General features: G+C 39.2%; 1 protein-coding gene across 1 annotated transcript; it reads right to left on the minus strand.

Moving 5' to 3' along the window:
- Window positions 1-5,646: 5,646 nt before the first annotated feature.
- Window positions 5,647-16,380, minus strand: nfyb.L (nuclear transcription factor Y subunit beta L homeolog; the record flags this gene model as incomplete). The annotated part of the gene is given in 7 exon segments (NM_001090334.1): window positions 5,647-5,772; window positions 8,273-8,352; window positions 8,474-8,555; window positions 9,040-9,237; window positions 10,364-10,497; window positions 11,024-11,117; window positions 16,336-16,380. Coding segments are annotated over 6 exon segments (621 nt in total). The 5' UTR covers window positions 16,336-16,380.
- Between the last annotated feature and the right edge of the window lie 3,635 nt (window positions 16,381-20,015).

Raw genomic sequence — 20,015 nt, forward strand, 5'->3', positions numbered from 1 at the left:
TTCAGCAGTCATTTTCCTATTTTACAATCCAGCATTTCCCCAGCACACTCCTCTCTAAAGCTCTAAATAACTTCTTCTGGTGGCAGCCGCATTGATTTGTAGATGGGTTTCATGCAGGCAGATGCGACAGACTTCATGGTGAAATGCAAAATCTCGCATTTTGGCGCTGAATTCCACAGTGTCTTCTGGGTGCAGGCAGCGCAAAAGAAGAGGAGGAGCGGATTGTCATCTTGTATTTCTTCGCAGGCCGAGATTCGTTAGGTGTGTCTCTCCATCTGTGTTTTTTAAACAGATGGAGAGCAGATCTGCTTCCATATGCTTCTTTATGTAGTTCTACTGGCACAACACTGGACTGAGAGCAGCTATACTGTGCCTGTTAGTAGAACTACACACAAATGTATAGGAGCAGATCAGTTTCTGCCTCCAAAAAGCAGGTAGAGAGAAGCAGGCCATACTACAGTGTGAATGCATAAGTTGTATCAAAAGATATATGTCCCAAGGCTTCTTTGTAGTAAAAATGAATTATTTATTAATATTCACATTAAAAAAATTGGTACATACTGACCCCACATGGCCCACCTTACGCGTTTCGTACCCTCCAGCACTAGTGCCAGAGGGTACGAAACGTGTAAGGTGGGCCATGTGGGGTCAGTATGTACCAATTTTTATAATGTGAATATTAATAAATAATTTTTACTACAAAGAAGCCTTGGAACATATATTTTTTTGATATAACTTATGCATTGTGACTGCCTTTGGAACTGGGGCATGTCCCTCTGGCTTGGTTAGAGATTTACAGAAATCAGCCATATGGACTCCCGAACAGAAAATAATTCATACTACAGTGTGCCCTCAGCCTTAATGGGGACAAAAGCCAGCACTGTATCAGTCATTAAAAATGCTTAATGTTTAATTCTTTTCATTCATTTGTTCTCAGGTCCAGCTCTATCCCTGATATTGTTGTCCTTCAGATACCAGCATGTTTTAACTTGTGATAATGTGCAATCCAGTAACATAAAATATCCACGTTCCTTTGATTTGTAGTATAGATAAGCTAGTGGTGAATGTTGGTGGCTTCTGATATAACTTAAATACAGGCACATATACTAAGCATGGTCAGATTTGCCTTGGCCAAAACCTATACTGTACCAGCCTACATACCATTAGCTATTGTCTATTACAAGTTAGATAATAAAAAAAGTAATATTCTGACTGGTTGCGATGAGCTACAGTATAAAGGAGGCTTGTTATGTTTATTAACTCCATTTAATATATTTTTCTTAACAAATATTAACCAAACACTCATTGAGTGTTTTATTTTGAGCATTTGTGCCGTGTAAAGGAAAAACATATCTACATAAAAGGCACAATAGTAGACAAGATCTGAAAGGCATTGTGCTTTCAAAAGCCTGAAACAGGACCACAACCTATCCTGCAAAGTACAACCTTAGAAGTATTTATGAATTATGAAGCCATAAAATGTGTACATCTCAACTTAATACCTGATATATATTTTACATATAATAGTCACCTTAAAAGTAATTATATCTATCCACCATCTGCCTTTCAGGCACCAACATAAGTGCTGCCCACATAAAAGCCAAGACAAAGTAAAACTCCGCTGATATATTTATAAAATGTGTTGGTTATGAACATAATAGGACTAATTTACTATAAGGGTCACAAACAGCAAAAATGTTTTATTTTGTCTACAAGGCACATTCCCCAATTCTTTTTTTTTTTTTTTTTTGCACCCTTCAATGTCAGGGATGGATCTTTATATATTTGTATAGGGAATAAATATTTGTGCCTGGTGGTGAATAGTGCACTTGCAGGCGATTGGCAGCCATATGAGGGGCATGATATGGTGATTGCATGCCCATCTGTCCATTATTTGTGAAGTACAAGGAGCACGAATGGGTTCAAAGTTCATCAGAATCCAGACATTAAAGAAACAGTTCAGTGTAAAAATAAAAACTGGGTAACTAGATATGTTGTGCAAATTAAAAATGTTTTTAATATTATTAGTAAAATGTAATGTATAAAGGCTGGAGTGATTGGATGTCTAACATAATAGTCAGAACACAACTTCCTGCTTTTCAGCTCTCTAACTCTGAGTTAGTCAGCGACTTTATGGGGGCCCACGTGGGACATAACTGTTCAGTGAGTTTGAAATTATCTTTAGCATGCAGGTCAGAATCAAAAGCAAACAGTTATGGCTCATGTGCCCCTCCCTCAAGTCACTGATTGGTTACTGCTTGTTAACCAATCGGTGGAAACCAAGAGAGCTGCAAAGCAGGAAGTGGTGTTCTGGCTATTATGTTAGACATCCAGTCACTCCAGCCTTTATACATTACATTTTTGGCTAAGTAACTATATTAGAAACATTATTTATTTTGCACCGCCTGTCTATTTACCCAGTTTTTATACTAAACAATTTTTTTAAGTACATGGCTCCCTTGCACTGGACATGCCAACAAAGGTGTATTTGGGGCAGGGTGCAGCACAATTTATATATTGTGTTGTGCAAGGGCGAGACAGTTGTGTACCAACACCTGTGTTCATCCCACTGTAAATGAGCCTTAAAGACCATATTGTAGGATCAGTTTGGGATGACCATGTAAATAAACCTACTGTGACATTAAACATTGCTACATTTAGATAACAATGCCTGTGTAGTTTGTGGAATGCATTGCTACATTAACATTTGCAAGTACAGTGAGTAGTGTTTACTGTAGGACATTTGCACTTCGAAATGGAACATGCTGGCCAGAACCAGAAGTGGATAGTGTAAAATAAAGTAGGCTTTATGTAGACATATATTTTTGAATTGTGATCAAATCTAAGCAATTGAATTAAACACACAATGAATGCCATTCCTTTGTAAAATATTTCCTTGTGAAGTGTGTTTGAAAATCTGATTTAACTTATTTAAGCCTAACTTATATTTTGGATCAATCCAATCCTTATTCTAGGCGTACATTTCATTACGTTTGTGTGTACCTTGAGATCCTAAATGGATTGCAGTGGAGTTATACATTTATGCAAGAGAAAAAGAAATTACTGTTGTTTTCTGCTAATTATAGTCTGTTATATTGTTCCTTTGTATTTAATATTGGACAATGCACAGTATACACAAAGTGTCTAATGTACATGTCTTGCTGAATGAAAATATGGTTGATGTTGTAACATTGCAAAATAATTTGATTTGCTTCAAGACAATTTTCTTTGCACACCTCTTACCCTACTCTAACCATGTGACATTGTCTTACATTGTATTCTTTAAAAAGAGCAGCCATGCCAGATTAAAATTGTATGTTTTTTCCCCCTTATGTCGTGTTGTTTTTTGTTTAGAAATTAAATGAATTCTTAAGAACAGTAGAAGGTGTAATGTATAACTACCTTGTTCAGGATTGGATTACTGTATGCCTCAAAAACCACAGATTATTGAGGGGGAGAAAAATAATAGTGTATTAATTTTTTACCTTTACATTTTTATAAAGTAACAACCAGGAGTTAAGCAAATGCTGCTTTCAATAGCAATTGTTTTTACGAACAACTTAAAAAGCACTAAAAACTTTTAATACATGTATATTGGAAAGTTGCTTAGAATTAGGTTTTCTTTTATTTGGCACATTTTTATTTTGGGGTTGACTTGCTTTAAAGGAACAGTAACACCAAAAAATGAAAGTGTTTTAAAGGAATGACAAAATAATGTACTGTTGCCCTGCACTGGTAAAACTGGTGTGTTTGCTTCAGAAGCGCTGCTGTGTAGCCATGGGGGCAGCCATTCAAAGCTGAAAAAGGAGAAAAGGCACAGGCGACACAGCAGATAATGGATACGCCCTGTAATATACAATGGGATTCTTCAGAACTTATCTACTGTATATCCTGTGCTTGAATGGCTGCCCCCATTGCTCCACAGCAGCTTGATTATATAAACTACAGTAGAGTTTCTGAAGCAAACAGATCAGTTTTACCAGTACAGGGAAATAGTACATTGTATTTTCAGTCCTTTAAAAACACATTTTTTGTGTTACTATTCCATTAATGGACAGAGGTTATTAGAATTACTGCCTTGCAGCAGTTGGGTTCTAGGTTTAATTCCACCCAGGGCTCTATCTGCAATGAGTTTGCGTGTTCTACCCATGCTTGTGTGGGTTTCCCCAGGGTACTCTGGTTCCTTTCAAAACTTACAGGAAGGTTAAAGGACCATTCAATCATCAAAAAATGAAATAGTTTTAAAGTAATAAAAATATAATGCAGTGTTGCCCTGCACTGGTAAAACTGGTGTGTGCTTCAGAAACACTACTATTGTTAATATAAATAAGCTGCTGTGTAACAATGGGGGCAGCCATTCAAAGGAGAAAAGACTCAAGTTACACAGCAGATAAACTCTGTAGAACACAATGGTGTTATCTGTTATCCACTATTTAACCTGTGCCATATAGCCTTTTTTCAATTTCCGCCATTGCTACACAGCAGCTTGTTTATATGAACTATAGTAGTGTTTCTGAAGCAAACACATCAGTTTTACCAGTGCAGGACAACAGTACATGATATTTTCACTACTTTAATACCCTTTCATTTTTTGGTGTTACTGTTCCTTTAAAGAGGGCCTGTCACCCATACCTTCAAATATTTGAGCTGGCAGAATGGACAGTACAGAAAAAGAAACTTCCTTTTTTTTTTTTTTAAACATTACTTTAAAAACAATAATCCCTTATGTGAATGCCCCGTCAATCAAAATCCAACAACGTCTATGCCTAAGGCATAGAGGTCTCCCAGCATTCAGTGATAATGAATGCATTTCTATTTTTCCCCCTTCCTAATCCATTTGAAGATTTTTTTTCGTAGCTTGACAACTTCTCGATTCAGAAGGGAAGAAATATGCACACCCAACAACTTGTTGCACATGCGAGAGTTTATACACTGCACATTTATGTCAGCAGCAAAGATGGAGGAATAATATGGCACATTTGTCAGAGGTTTGGGCACTATAGAACTACACAGAGAGGTAGCAGAGGTCTTATTTATATTGTTTATACATGCAGTTAACGTTCTGGAGGTTTTATTTCAAAGGTGACAGGTCCCCTTTAATTCACTCCTGATAAAAGGACTATCATGTATGTGATGAGAACCTTAGATTGTAAGCTCCATTGCGACATTGTGCAATATGTCAGCGTTAGGATGATAAACTCAGGGTTCCATAAGAATGTGTACAATATTTTTTATACAAGTCTAATACAACTGTAACTAACACCAACTAACAAAAAAAGAGTTTTATGTTTTATTAAAATGGAAACATCGCAAATGAAGCATTTTTCTTTATTTGATTTACAAAAGAAGTTACACAATTCAATATGAAAATAAGAAACTGTCTCCAAATCTCAGACAGTAATAAATCATTAATTTACAATGCATACAGGAGTCAGAAGAACAACTCTTGTACAAAAAAAAAAAAAAAAGTACTGAAATAATGCATTTAAAATCCAATTCTTAAAACTAACGAAAAATAAAAATATATATATATATATAACAGTGGGTTTTATCCCCCATATGACATGCCTGAGAAAGCTACATTACAGCAACGCAATATACAAAAAACAAAAATTTAAATAAAAAAGGGGGAAGGGGGGGGAAATGGACGACCTCACACACCATTGTACTCCATCGCATTCAAATTGCTATAGCTTTCTTCCTGACTCATGTTTGCACATTGGGATTTTTCCTTCAAAATCAGGAGAACTGGATTTGCTGAACACCAGATATCTGTAGAGAGACAGTTTGTAGACATTAGTGTTTGAAGAGGAAAAGGGTGAGGGTTGGGAATGACATTATTGTATAAATATGAGAATAGTTGTGGTGACCTTCAGTCACTGGTGCCTCAACACCCCTCCTCCCCTGTGCATACCTTATCCTTTGTGGCTGCAATCGGGTTGGTAAGGGAGAGCGGATATCCTTGATCAGGGGGAGGTAACGGAGAGCGGCTATCCTTGATCAGGAGGAAAGTAAGGGAGAGCATCTATCCTTGATCAGGAGGAAAGTAAGGGAGATCGGCTATCCTTGATCAGGAGGAAAGTAAGGGAGATCGGCTATCCTTGATCAGGAGGAAAGTAAGGGAGAGCATCTATCCTTGATCAGGAGGAAAGTAAGGGAGATCGGCTATCCTTGATCAGGTGTTGGTAAGGGAGAGCGGCTATCCTTGATCAGGGGGAGGTAAGGGAGAGCGGCTATCCTTGATCAGGAGGAAAGTAAGGGAGATAGGCTATCCTTGATCAGGGGGAGGTAAGGGAGAGCGACTATGCTTGATTAGGGGGAAGTAAGGGAGAGCGGCTATCCTTGATCAGGAGGAAAGTAAGGGAGAGCGGCTATCCTTGATCAGGAGGAAAGTAAGGGAGAGCATCTATCCTTGATCAGGAGGAAAGTAAGGGAGATCGGCTATCCTTGATCAGGTTTTGGTAAGGGAGAGCGGCTATCCTTGATCAGGGGGAGGTAAGGGAGAGCGGCTATCCTTGATCAGGAGGAAAGTAAGGGAGATTGGCTATCCTTGATCAGGGGGTGGTAAGGGAGAGCGACTATGCTTGATTAGGGGGAAGTAAGGGAGAGCGGCTATCCTTGATCAGGGGGAGGTAAGGGAGAGTGGCTATCCTTGATCAGGGGGAGGTAAGAGAGAGAGGCTATCCTTGATCAGGGGGTAAGTAAGGGAGAGCGGCTATCCTCGATCAGGGGGTAAGTAAGGGAGAGCGGCTATCCTTGATCAGGGGGAGGTAAGGGAGAGTGGCTAACCTTGATCAGGGGGTAAGTAAGGGAGAGCGGCTATCCTTGATCAGGGGGTAAGTAAGGGAGAGCGGCTATCCTTGATCAGGGGGTAATGATCAGGGGGAAAGTAAGGGAGAGCGGCTATCCTTGATCAGGGGTTGGTAAGGGAGAGCGACTATCCTTGATCAGGAGGAAAGAAAGGGAGAGCGGCTATCCTTGATCAGGGGGAGGTAAGGGAGAGCGACTATCCTTGATCAGGGGGAAAGTAAGGGAGAGCAGCTATCCTTGATCAGGGGGAGGTAAGGGAGAGCGACTATCCTTGATCAGGGGAAAAGTAAGGGAGCTCGGCTATCCTTGATCGGGGGGGGGGGTAAGGGAGAGCGGCTACCCCCCCCCCGTGTCCCGCAGCCCAGTCCAATCCTGTTCACAAACTAGATGTGCATCTATAACACTATGTACCTAACTATGGTAAATAAAAAAGGGTCTTATAATTTCAGTTCTAAACCTGTAATAACATTGTCAGTGCAAATGCCATATACAACAAATGACACCTGAACATTGGCTGAACAGCCTTAAAGTGATACTCACTAAAAAACTACTTTTTAAAATATGAATGTGCATTAAAAGTTACCTATAGGTCACGCTGATTGTTTTGCCAGCCTGACTGTCCCGTCTCAGCCTCTCAGCTAAAGTTTCTAATGATAACGTACTCCTGCTGCACAAATACGGCAGCCCCCTCATAGGCGATCACAGGGAGTCAGATGGGTAATGAAAAAGCATTGGGCAAATACTTTATGGCAAAATTATAAGTAGCGTGCAGTGAAGTCAATATTATGGTAGATGTTAAAGAAAAAAAGGTGTCAGTATCTCTTTAATGTTTTGGATGCAGCTTTGAAACACATTAAATTTTATTGCACTGCTTCAGAATACTCGGGAACCCTGCTCTTTAGACTGATCATAGACAGGAACTGAAATTGCTGCATGCCCAGGTGAGGATATTCTAGGGGTGGAAGTTAGGTCTATGTCACTACAGAGCAGTCAGGTTACTGTCTGCTGGTCTATATGGAAGCATAAGAGCCTGAATTATTATGGAATTCATAAGAGTTAAGCTTGGAAAATAAGGCTGCTGCAGCCCTAAAAATGGCAAGATTTGCAAACAAAAATACACCCTGGAGATTGCACGTCAATATAGTAATATAGTGTCAACTCTAACCCTAGCATCACCAAGTGTATAAATCTATGGCCCCAGCATAAAAGTACCATTTTGCCACAGATCCTTCAGTTCTAATTCCTCTATAAAATATACCATGCAACATGTGACACAGCGAGAGAAAAGAAAAACAGCAAACGGTGAATATCTTTTATCTTTACAGTGGACAGTACACTGTATTTAAACTGCTACAAGCTGAAATGCAGGCACCTCATGCTTCTACCATTCACAGCTAATGCAATACAAATGTCTGGACATTTATTTTGCATGGAAATTAAAACTTCATTCATACAAGCATACCTGCTGATATGATGTGGTATAAACCATAACATTCTGTTGCTGTCCATCTGTGGTTATTAAACCTGCTGGTATTTGGCTAGCTGTAAAATAAAACAAACATTTATGTTGTATCTGTATTAGCACAATCTCAGTTACACAAAGGGGAGAAACAGACACTTCTCCTTTCATTATTCTTTCTCTAGCCACAAAAACGGCACTTACTGAAAGGTTCTTCTGCAAGGTCTTCGCCCAGACCATCTCCTGTTGTAACTGTACCACCAATGCCTTTTTCCCCTTTCATTGCCTTTAAAAGAAAAATAGAGCATTTCTATTAGCATGCTGTTGCCTATTCTGCATGTGTATTTTCCACCCACTACCAGTATTGTTTTAAGATAGGACATCAGAATTTCTGTATATGCAACATGATAAAAATAAGCACTTTAGTTATGCAGTACATTATATGATAAGCTTTTTTTTTTTTTATATTAACCTGACCCTGGAATCACTGTGAATAGCTTTTGATACCTAACATTAAATGAAGATTGTCAACTACAAACGATCTATGGATTTCCATGTCATACTAAATATGCAGTCTAGGGTAAGCTTTGCCAGGAGAAAGCCTTTTTGTAACAACAGGTAGTAAATTAACACAGGTATTTAATCACCTTTCAAATATTATATATGGTATAGTAAATACCCAACTAATAAATAATAAAATATCAAAGGCCTGGGATATCACTTGCAGCACATTAATTACATGAACGGATGCTGTTTAAGGAAAAACCTACCTCTCTGAATTTCTGAAGATACAACTTTAATGGCTCTACATAACTATCAAAGCCTAGTGTCGACATAGCAAATAGAATATCTTCTCCATTGATGGTCTTTCGCTTCTCCTGGTGGCATCGCTCACTCGCTTCAGATGTTATAAAGCTAATAAACTCGCTTACGCATTCCTGTACACACTCCTTGGCGTCTTTTGCGATCTGTCAAGAAAGTTAAAGGAGAAATGATTTACTTGTTTGGATTCTCTGAAAGGGGTCCAGGGCACATTCTTCCCATTTCATTCTTTCTAAGCAATAAAACTATTAAATCATCACACAAATACATCTTCCATTTATAGCTCCACAGAAGGAAAGCAGTTATTTGCCTTTACCTGCACATTTTAGGACATGTAAATGACCCCTTTAATTTACTTAGCAGCCAAAATACAGACGGACTCGTCGGCTAGGGCCAGCCACTATGGATTCTCTGCCCTGCTGCTCCCCATCTCTTTCTGTAGGCAGTGTATATTTTTGGTGCAAAATGCCGCATTTCAGCACAGAAATGTGCTGCGTCTGCCTGCACCCGAGCAGAAAGAATGCTTCAGAGCGCAGGCAGGAGCAGAGGAGCAGCAGTGGAGCGGATACTCGGCTTGCATTTCTCTACAGGCCGAGATGCACAATAATTTCGCCTTAGCCATAGGGGTGACTGCAGTTCATCTCAAGTGTGTGATGCGGATGGCTTAATGGGTCACTTGTCTGAGGAGTGGTGTCACAGAACTTATACGGTAATATATTAACTATTTGATAAGGGGTAGCCCTTTAAATCTCTCTCATTGTTGGTGTTCTTCCTGTATATATATATATATATATATATATATATATATATATATATATATATATATATATATATATATATATATATCCTACTGCATTTTAACATGATAATCGAATGCAACCCATTTACCATGAGACTGCATGTGACAAGATCCATACATTTAATTTTCCAATGTACATTTGGATCCAAAACTCAAATAGTTATTATAGTAATAGCATCACAATATACTACATTAAAATGTAAATACATGAGATCGGCATAAGACACTTCACCTCCACAATAACAGATGTGCTTCCCTGAAGGTATATGTGATAATAAATAAATGTGAATGTATATTATCAGTTTACACAGAGGAATATTGGTTGTTTTTCAGCGAGAGGGTTTGGGAGTATTTGAGCATTTGATTCTATTTGCTGATGGTTACATTCCATTCAGAGTTAAAGTGCCAAAAACAAAGAAAGGTACAAAATAAAGCTGTGTGTTAGATAAGAAAGTACAATCTGTGGACATTACTTTTCCTGTCTGTGGTATAGCATTTTTCATTATCCTTGCCACATTAGCGATGGGGAGATAAATATCTTGCTCTCTGAAACTTTCTTTAGATCCATTTGTGTCATCTGGGTCATTTAAACTGTCTTCTGTGTCCCCTGGAACACAATAAACAATGAGAATGAGTTAGCAAATACATCTTTTACAATGAGCACCTTACAACAAGAATATGGGTCTCCTCTTTTCTTATTGTAAGGCCACAGACCTTGAAGTCAACCATTTTTCAAATTGCAAGCAAATTATATTTTTTCAAAACTACTTTCCTTAACTGAACTTTAATTCTGATTAATAACCTGCCTGCTCTAAATATAATGCTGGCTACAGACAGTGCCATTCAGACAGCTAGTCCATTGCTATTTAATTTGCTCAGAACCAATACGGAAGTGGCAGGAGTTAAGAGTTTGGAAATAATGATCAGACCAATTAGGCAGGACTCACTTCTACTATGTTATGAAGGCAGACTGTCATATGAGGCCAAACAGCAAAGAATATTTGGCCTTTGGTACAAACATGAACTCAGCCTGACAAACATTTGAGAAGTTGGAATAAACAGGTATCAAAAGTGTGCGTCAGTTTACAAATGAATGTAACTTGGCAAGAATGAAATTATGTGATGAAACTTACCATCATGGGGCTGTATTACATAATGGCCCCCACTTATGTAGTCTCCGGAAATCCCTAACTGAGAAGTATCTGTTGTAGAGCTATCACCGTCCATCTAAAATGAAGAGCACAGAGAAAAAAAAATGATATAACTTATAACTGACAGATTGTGATTAAAACGTTAGACTAAAAGTATGTTCGGCACAAGCCCTATTTATTGCAGTCTCATTGAGCAACAAGGTATATTGCCTCCTTTAACAAACAGGGTCCAGATCTTCTTTACTGGAATCTAGTGGTAGTCTTTCTATTTGTTAAAGTGGAAATGTCACCTACACATAAAAAGCTGCATAATGAAAGTCCTTTGCAAATTAAACATTAAAACATCCATACCAGTTATAAAGGTATTTAAATATTTGAGCTGTCAATCAAATATTATCTGCCCCGCCTCTATGCCTGAGGCATAGAGGTGGGGCAGTCAATTAATTTAACTTTCCATTCAGCACTTCCTACATATCACTGCACTTCTCACATTCCCTCCTCAGGCTCTATAATTATGTAGGGCACTGCGCATGGGCATTACATTTCCAATTCTGATGCATACACAAGATTTTGGGGTGATACAAAATTTAAGTTAATAAGTGTCCGCAAACTGGTTCTTCAAAGCTTGCTGTGATGGTGTAATTCCAAGACTGAAGGAAACACAATTTAAATAATACATATAGTGTAAGTAAAGTTTATTGTGCTCAGCTAACATGATAATAAAGAATTTGGAATTATTTATTATGGTGACAGGTCCCCTTTAAATGGAGAATGCAACTGGACAATTCAAAAGTCTGTTTGCTGTGAATCTATTTTTCTATATAAATACTTAGACAAATAATTTGTCTCAGATATGAAAACTATTTCAGGCATTAAGCCATCTGTTTCTGAACAGAAAATCATTGTTCACATAAAATTTCACCCTAATTGACCTGCTAGCTGGGCTTCTAGGGCATCCAAGGGAAACAGACATTTCCCACTCATACAGGCCTTCAAGCTAAACCCTCCCGTTTCTGGTCCTGGTCCCTTGGGTGTTCCAGCCCAACAGTTTTGGAATGAATGAGGCAACAGATATTCTTTCCTGTTTGTAGCCTGAAGTCTCTTACAATGCAGTCATTGCTCAGATGTTTGATGTCCGGCTCTGGGCATAAGCCATAAATTGACTGTACCCAAGCTTTCCTGAGTTTGCTGGGGGAGTGCCATCTGCAGTGTCTGCTAGCCCTAAACTGAATTTTTAATGGGTTACATTGTTTTTTTTAATTGAAAAATATAACAAAATATAAAATAATACAAATAGCAAGAACCTTTTCTGTTATACTGATTACAATTGCAAATGGCAAAATATCACAATGGAGTGTGTACCCATAAGGAGTGGAAGGAACAAGGTAAGTATTCTCCTGATGTAGCTTAGGAAAGGACCATACTAGTGATTTATATTATATTCTATTGCTTCAGGTGTCCCTCTGACTATATAAGATTAATCAACTTTTTTAAAACTTTCCTAAAAAATTATCTGGAGCCCAGAGCAATGCCGGTTTGGTTTCCCAGCGAATGAGGTGACTCAGCAGAAGTGAAGTTGGAGTAGGATTTATGCAACAATGTTTTTCTTGCTAATAAAATCAGTGTCAGACTGGCCCCCAGGGATACCAGGAAAACTCCGGTGGGCCCAGGGGTCAGTGGGCCTCTTGCTTCTAACCATTTGGCCTATTTCATGGCCTTTCCCCATTTCTTTATGAGAAAAAAGAGGCTTAATAATGGAATGATATAGTATAGTATGTAGAGAAAAGAGACTAGGAGAATAAAGAGGTTGAGCGAGGAAAGGAGGTAGAGTACTTTGGAAAGTGGGCCCTCAGCCTAAGGTTTTCTGGTGGGCCCCAGGTATCCCAGTCCAACACTGAATAAGATCATCTAAGAAGCAATGTTTGTGTCTCCTGTGAATCAATCCAAAATGGATGGAGTGCATGTCAGAGTGCCTTGTAATCTGCCACCACCACTGAGAATTCATCCTCTTAACTCTGTGAGCAGTGCACTGAATTTCCAACTGGAATAGTACATGTTACGGATAACCACAGAGAAGCAGATTAGTAAACTGAATGGATATTCCCAGCAGATTTGTAGGTAACTTGAAGCATGCCCTGTTGGTGTGAGAGAGAGTGGTAGATCAATAGCAGTTTGTCAAGCACTTATAAATGTATCTCTAGGAGTATTGCCAAAGGAAGAGGGGAACTATGTACTTGTCCAGATCAAGAGGTACACTATACACAATATAACATGCTCCCATTGGCTGTCTATTCACATTGTAAGGAATAAAGCCACGTGGAATAAATAACCAGCAAAATTGATGAAAAATGTCATGTCATTAAAGAATGCAGGCTTACACAAGAAGCGTTTACCATGATGACATGTCCTGCTTGGAATGAGCACTGTATGGGTTACTCTGAGCTCAGGAGAGGGGTTAGGATTTAAAAATACGAGCAGACAACTAGAGCAGAGTTTCTATGGGAACCAGCAATGAATCTCTTCACTGGCTGCTAGACTGAATTGAAAAGAATTGAGCATGCTCAGTAGACAACAGTCAAAGCAAATTCCTGAGGGAGGGGGCAGTGGGGGTTAGAGGAGCAGAAGTAATCCTAAGTGACTAAGGGGATGCTGCAGCTTTACTATAAACCTTTGAACAACCAGGGTGGCAGGTATTTAGAGATTTCAAAGAGGCTCTTCAGTGATTCCATTTTTGCATGGGGGGGGTTACATGTCCTTTAAAGGCAGCTGTTAGAATTGATACAATAGTTGCTAATATTCCAAAGATACTGCTGAGAAATGTAGCAACTAAACGGAGCAAATTAGAACAGTTCAGAATCTGCACTTGAATTACTGAGATGCCACACAAACACCAGAAACAGGAACATAAAACTTTTTAATTTCAGGTTTAGAATAACAGTAAAAAATTTATTGAATAAAGTCTTTATTGCTGCTGAACAATCTAAAAACTGAACGGAATAAAAGAGAACAATCTTTTTAAAATAAAAATCCACTTTTCAGGGGAAAAAATTAACCAACAGGGGTTTTTCTTACAGTTTCACACATTAAAGTATGTTATAGAATGGCCAATTATTAAGCACATTTCAATTGGTCTTCATTGTTTATTTATTTTTAAAAAAAAATGTTTTTATTATTTATTTGAATTCTTCATACTCTTTTCAGCTTCCAGATAGGGGTTACTGACCCCAATTAAAACCTCCTCTCCTATTCTAGTCTCTTATTTAAATCAATGCATGGTTGCTAGGGTAATTTGGACCCTAGCAACCAGATTGCTGAAATTGCAAACTGGAGAGCTTCTGAATAAAAAGCTAAATAACTCATAAACCACACATAATAAAAACCAATTGCAATTTGTCTCTGAAAATTAAGCTTTACATCATACTAAATGTTAGCACAAAGATGAACAACTGACTTTATTATACTATTGCTCATGCACCAGCCCAGCAGAATAAGGTATCAATAGGAATAAGGCAATGGCAGTAATCTAATGAAAAGTATTCAGGTACAGTGTACAGGTATGGGATCCCTTATCCGGAAACCCGATATCCAGAAAGCTCCGAATTACGGAATGGCTGTCTCCCATAGACTCCATTTTACACAAATAATCCAAATTTTTTAAAATGATTTCCTTTTTCTCTGTAATAATAAAACAGTAACTTGTACTTGATCCCAACTAAGATATAATTAATCCTTATTGGAAGCAAAACCAGCCTATTGGGTTTGTTTAATGTTTAAATGAATTTCTAGTAGATTTAAAGCATGAAGACCCAAATTACAGAAAGATCCGTTATCCGGAAAACCCCAGGTCCCGAGCATTCTGGATAACAGGTCCCAAACCTGTATTAATAAAGGGAAGCACCAGCCAGAGGATTAACAAACGGTCAACCCCCAGTGATTTTCATTTGCAAGGAATTATTTCAGTGTTATGCAGATAATAAATATAATGGGGGCTATGGGGAAGTCTCACTAGGTTGTTAATTGTGTGCATAATGATAGTAAACACCCAAATAAATTCTTTTTTTGTTCTCTGCAAGAAAAGGTGAAAAAGGCCAAGGATTTTTGACAAATGTGCCCCATAAATTACAGTAGTCATGGAAAAGGGAGAGGGGTTTTCAAGACTATAATCCAGGCCACTGATCTTCATTTTATGGTCCCCTAGCAGTTAAACGAATATGAATCACCCAGTACAAGGTGCTGGCGACTAACAGTAACACACACTTGCAAATATTTGTCCACTGGCAGTTTAATGGAAGAGAAATGTAGCAGAGGACATGAAAGGAGAGGGCAAATAATACAGAGAGAGCAGACACCAGCACAGTGGGACCCTGTCCAGCATGGGAGACAAGCAGATGGCTGCCCGGGGCAATGGGAGGAGGGGAAGGGACACAAAAGAATGTCCTGACATCTTGCTGTTCTGTGTACTACTCCTACATATACCATGGCACAGTGCTACACTTACACTAATCCAAAACCCCCAGCATTTAGGGACTACAGCTCCCAGAATCCCCCTCCAGCAGCTGTTGTAGGACTACATTTCCCAGAAGCGCACTATCACCTGCAGCTGTGTAGGCTGGGGCTGTTATAGGCAGTAGAGGGGATAGATCCCTGCCATGGGCACCAGAAAGGCCTCTTTGGGCTCACCAGATCGTGGGCAGCGCTACAGTGTCGTTACTGTACGGCTGCTCCTCGTGCATCTTATTAGAGCGCCAGTAACTGCAGCCGACTGAACGAAGAGCTGAGCCGCTGTTACAGAAGAGCCATATCGGGGTGCGATTCTGTCGCAGCAACGGCTTGTGCTCCCCACACCTGACCACAATGCACCAAATCACCACCCACATAGAACCGGGCAACTGTGGGCCGACAGAGATCCCATACAATGGGCAGCCACGCAGCGCCAAGTACAACGCCAGGCTTGCTGCCAACAAGGGGGACGGAGGGCCTATTACACTTTCCCGGGGGTCGGCTAAAGCCTCAGAAGCCTACAGTATCCACTGACCTATGCACACGAGTCCCATAGCCAGAGCAACATAAACAAAAATGCGAGCCGCGCCTTCAGCCCCACGGCTATACTAAAGGGAATAAAATGGTAGGGGGTGTCAGGAAGGCCCTTGGGATTTCCCCCCCTCCGGTGCCTCGGTACAGCCACAAGCCAAGCATCAAGACGGGCGATGCGCACACAATGTAGGCTGCGGACCTTTCATTCGAGCTGAGGGAAGGAATCGGTTAGCGATCATTGGCCGAAGCCAGGCACAAACCTCCAGTGCGGCCCTGGTTGGTTCCCTGCACGAATCGGCTGTTTGGTTGGACAGAAAATGGCTGCGAAGGAGCCAGTCCCAGCGCGGAACGGCGCTTCCGGGACCTGCCTTCCACCCTCCGCTCACAATCCAGTGCTGTTCCACAGTCAAGACGTCACCCCTCCGCTGGTCAGGCTGCGCATGCGTTTAGCGAGCAAGGACCTAGCTTCTTCTCACCCTCCCTTTGCTGCCAAAGCGCGCTATTCTAAGACGTAGCATTTTCCCTCGTTTTTTATAAAGGGCTCTGAAATTGTTATTTCCCCCTACACGTCCCTCGCTGCGGGTGAAAACATATGTATTTTTATAGATATTTTATTGATAAGGGATTTGTTCCTCCGAAAACCAGCACATTTTCATTTTACACAGTGTTCGCTCCTCAAGGATAAAAGCATCGCTCCTTTAGTTTGGGAAGGGGGGCTCTTCCATAATACAGTGACCACCCCTCCGGTGAACAGCGACCTGCTGGCGGCCTACTATTCAAGCAGCTTTTGCTATAAAACTATACTTCCCTACATTCTCCCGCTTGAAATACTTGCTCGGGGAATTATGGGATTTGTAGTTCCTTAAACGCTGTCATGTTTATAGTTGCAAAGACTTGAAAACTGGGGCACTATAACTGGACAGGCCGAATACAGCCGCCCCTATCTACGTATTCCCTGTACTAGAGTGTAAATAAAGCATATTTTTAAGGAGCTAAGTAACATAGACACACGGAATGGTTTACAATTGCAGGAATGGACTGCCAGTATGGCTATTTTTACTGTAGAGTTTGTTATGAATGTGGTGAAAGTCATCACCAACAGCCAGGGCCGGACTGGCAATCTGTCGGTATTGGCAAATGCCAGAGGGGCTGCTCTAAGATGCCATAGAAAGTCATTATTTAGTGGGCTGGTGGGGAACTGTTTGGGCCTCTTTGTACCTGGAATGCCAGGGCCTAGTTAGGGTTGCCACCTGACCGGTATTTTACTGGCCTGGCATGTAAAAATGATGCTTGACGCCAATGTTATTAATAGAAAAAAACTGCAAGAATATAGGGATGCCGGTATTTTTTTCCAGAAAAGGTGGCAACCAACCCTAGTCCTAGTTTGACACTATGGTTGCCACCTTTTCTGGAAAAAGATACCGGCCTTCCTATATATTTATCTTTTTTCCCTATTGATAACATTGGGATCAACCATAATTTTTACCAGCCAGGACGGTAAAATACTGGCCAGGTGGCAACCGTATTTGACACACAGTCAAGACCTGCCAACAGCTCACAGTCAGCCTTGAGTGTGCTGGCACAATAGCAGAGGGTAGGGTTGCCACCTGGCCGGTAAAAATAATGATTGATCCCAATGTTATTAATAGGGAAAAAAGATAAATATTTAGAAAGGCCTGTATTTTTTTTCCAGAAAAGGTGGCAACCCTAGCAGAGGGTCAGATTACTTTGTGTAATATATAAGTATGGCTGTGAAAAATCTAAATGCAGCCATAAGGCACTGTTTTGTAATTAATGAACCAACAATATCTCAGTAACAAGAATAATAAACCTGTCTGTTAAAAACACATCAGCATTTTTGCCTAGAGGATTTGCTTTATGGTTGTTTGAGGTGCTCATTCAGACTCATTCCAAATCTTTCTCTGCTGATGCTTAATCACCGAGTATAAAAGTTTTACCCATAACAATACAGACAGTAGCTGCTGCATATCAGTTTTAATAAATTCATGTATGGGAGCTGTTATCCATAAAGCTTGATAGCTGGGGTATGGCGGAAAACGTATATATATTTTTTTTATTGTTTTCAAAAAATATAAAGGGGGGAGAGAGGGTACAGAAGGCAAAATAGGATAGGGGAGGGGATGGGGCTGGAGAAAGGAGTACAAGGTTCAATCAATATTTCTTTTATAGATAGGATTACAACATGTCCTTTCTATAACATTAATAGCCCCAACAGCCTTTGATGGTATAGTATATCTGGCTTGTTCTGCTCTAACTGATCCAAATTCACATTAGCTATTTCGTATCATTTTAATTTAAAACTATCTTTTTTTATTTGGATCTTCATAAGAATCTTAAGTCTACTAGAAAATCATGTAAACATTAAATAAATCCAATATGCTGATTTCACTTCCAAAAAGGATTGATTATATCTTAGTTTGGATCAAATATGAAAGTACTTTTTAATTTATTAGAGAAAAAGGAAATTTTTTTTAAAAATTGGATTATTTGGATAAAATTTAGCATTTGGGAGATGGCCTTTCTGTAATTCCGAGCTTTCTGGATAACGGGTTTCCAGATAATGGATGCCATACCTGCATCTGAAGAAACCATTATAGGAAGGGGTGCTCTAAAACAAAGATTTATTGCAACCTTTAGTTATACTATTCACTGCATAGTCTTAGGCTATTATCACTGTGGTAACTTTCTATTGACTATGAACTTGAACTTACTAATTAGTAAGTCACCTAGTGGAGAGATTTGCCCAACCTAGAACATAGATCTTGGGCCTTGTTTGCATGATGATTTTTAGAGATCAGGTTTTTGTTGGGGTAAAAGGGGGAAAAGGTTGTGTCTGTGCAGAATGCAAAAATATATCCACCAAGGTGTATTTGTATTTTCTTCTGATCTAAACAATATGCTAAAAAGTTTCAGAGAATTCAGGCTCCTAGATTTCTGAACCCAAAGAGAATTACAGAACAGAAATAATGCAAGATTTTTTATTTGGAAATCTGTTTTAATAATGCTTCCATATATTGTGACATAAAGAGAAATTTAAGTGCAAAACTTACCAACGCTATACACACAATTGTGAAAAAATAATCATAATACTCAATAGCAATACTCAATTTAATTGAAAAACTTCAGAAAAGCCTTAGGTGGCTAATGATAGATGGGCTGCTCTAATCTATCCTACATTTATGCTATCAGAAGTACACTTGGGTTCATCCAAAATTTCAAATCCATCTAAATGTAAGCTATTTTTTCCATATGTATGGGTTTTCTTGAAATTAAAATTCAACATGCCCATTCCAGGGGGGTTAAACAAAGAATATGTTTGTGACCATTCTTCAATGTATTGTGCAGCTGTGCTATGATAATCCAGGGCATATTCCAGTAAGACTTGAACAACCAACCTTTCTCCTATCGTGAACCAGAGTTAAATTTTTTTTACATATAACGTCTCTGTCTGGGAATTGTTCTCTAAGAATACTAATAAAAGAAGCTTTATCTAGCTCTTACATGACTCACTGTACTGACAAGGTTGTTTACACTCTGGCTGTGAAAGTCTTGGGTTTGGTTAGTAATTATGTACATATTTATTGTGCAGTTTTTGTACAATATTTGCTGTACTGAACATAAACTGAAACCTATGGCTGTATGAAAATGCAGCCTCCACAGCAGCTTGTTTGTTATAAAAATACTTAAGCACAGAAGTGCCCTTACTTTACTAATACGAGGTCTACTTTTAGGGATGATGTCCAATTATGATCTACATCCATGAAATCATTGTTTGCATTCTGTTCCATTGAAAATATTACTTAAATATTGATTTATGAGAAAATGTATATTGCTATATTTAACACACATCTATTTCTTATGTAACCTTTACGTAATAAATATCTGAATGAAAAGCATGAAACAGGAGGGTCATTTAAAC

Source organism: Xenopus laevis, chromosome 3L, assembly GCF_017654675.1.
Source record: "Xenopus laevis strain J_2021 chromosome 3L, Xenopus_laevis_v10.1, whole genome shotgun sequence".
In the NCBI taxonomy this organism is placed as follows: domain Eukaryota; kingdom Metazoa; phylum Chordata; class Amphibia; order Anura; family Pipidae; genus Xenopus; species Xenopus laevis.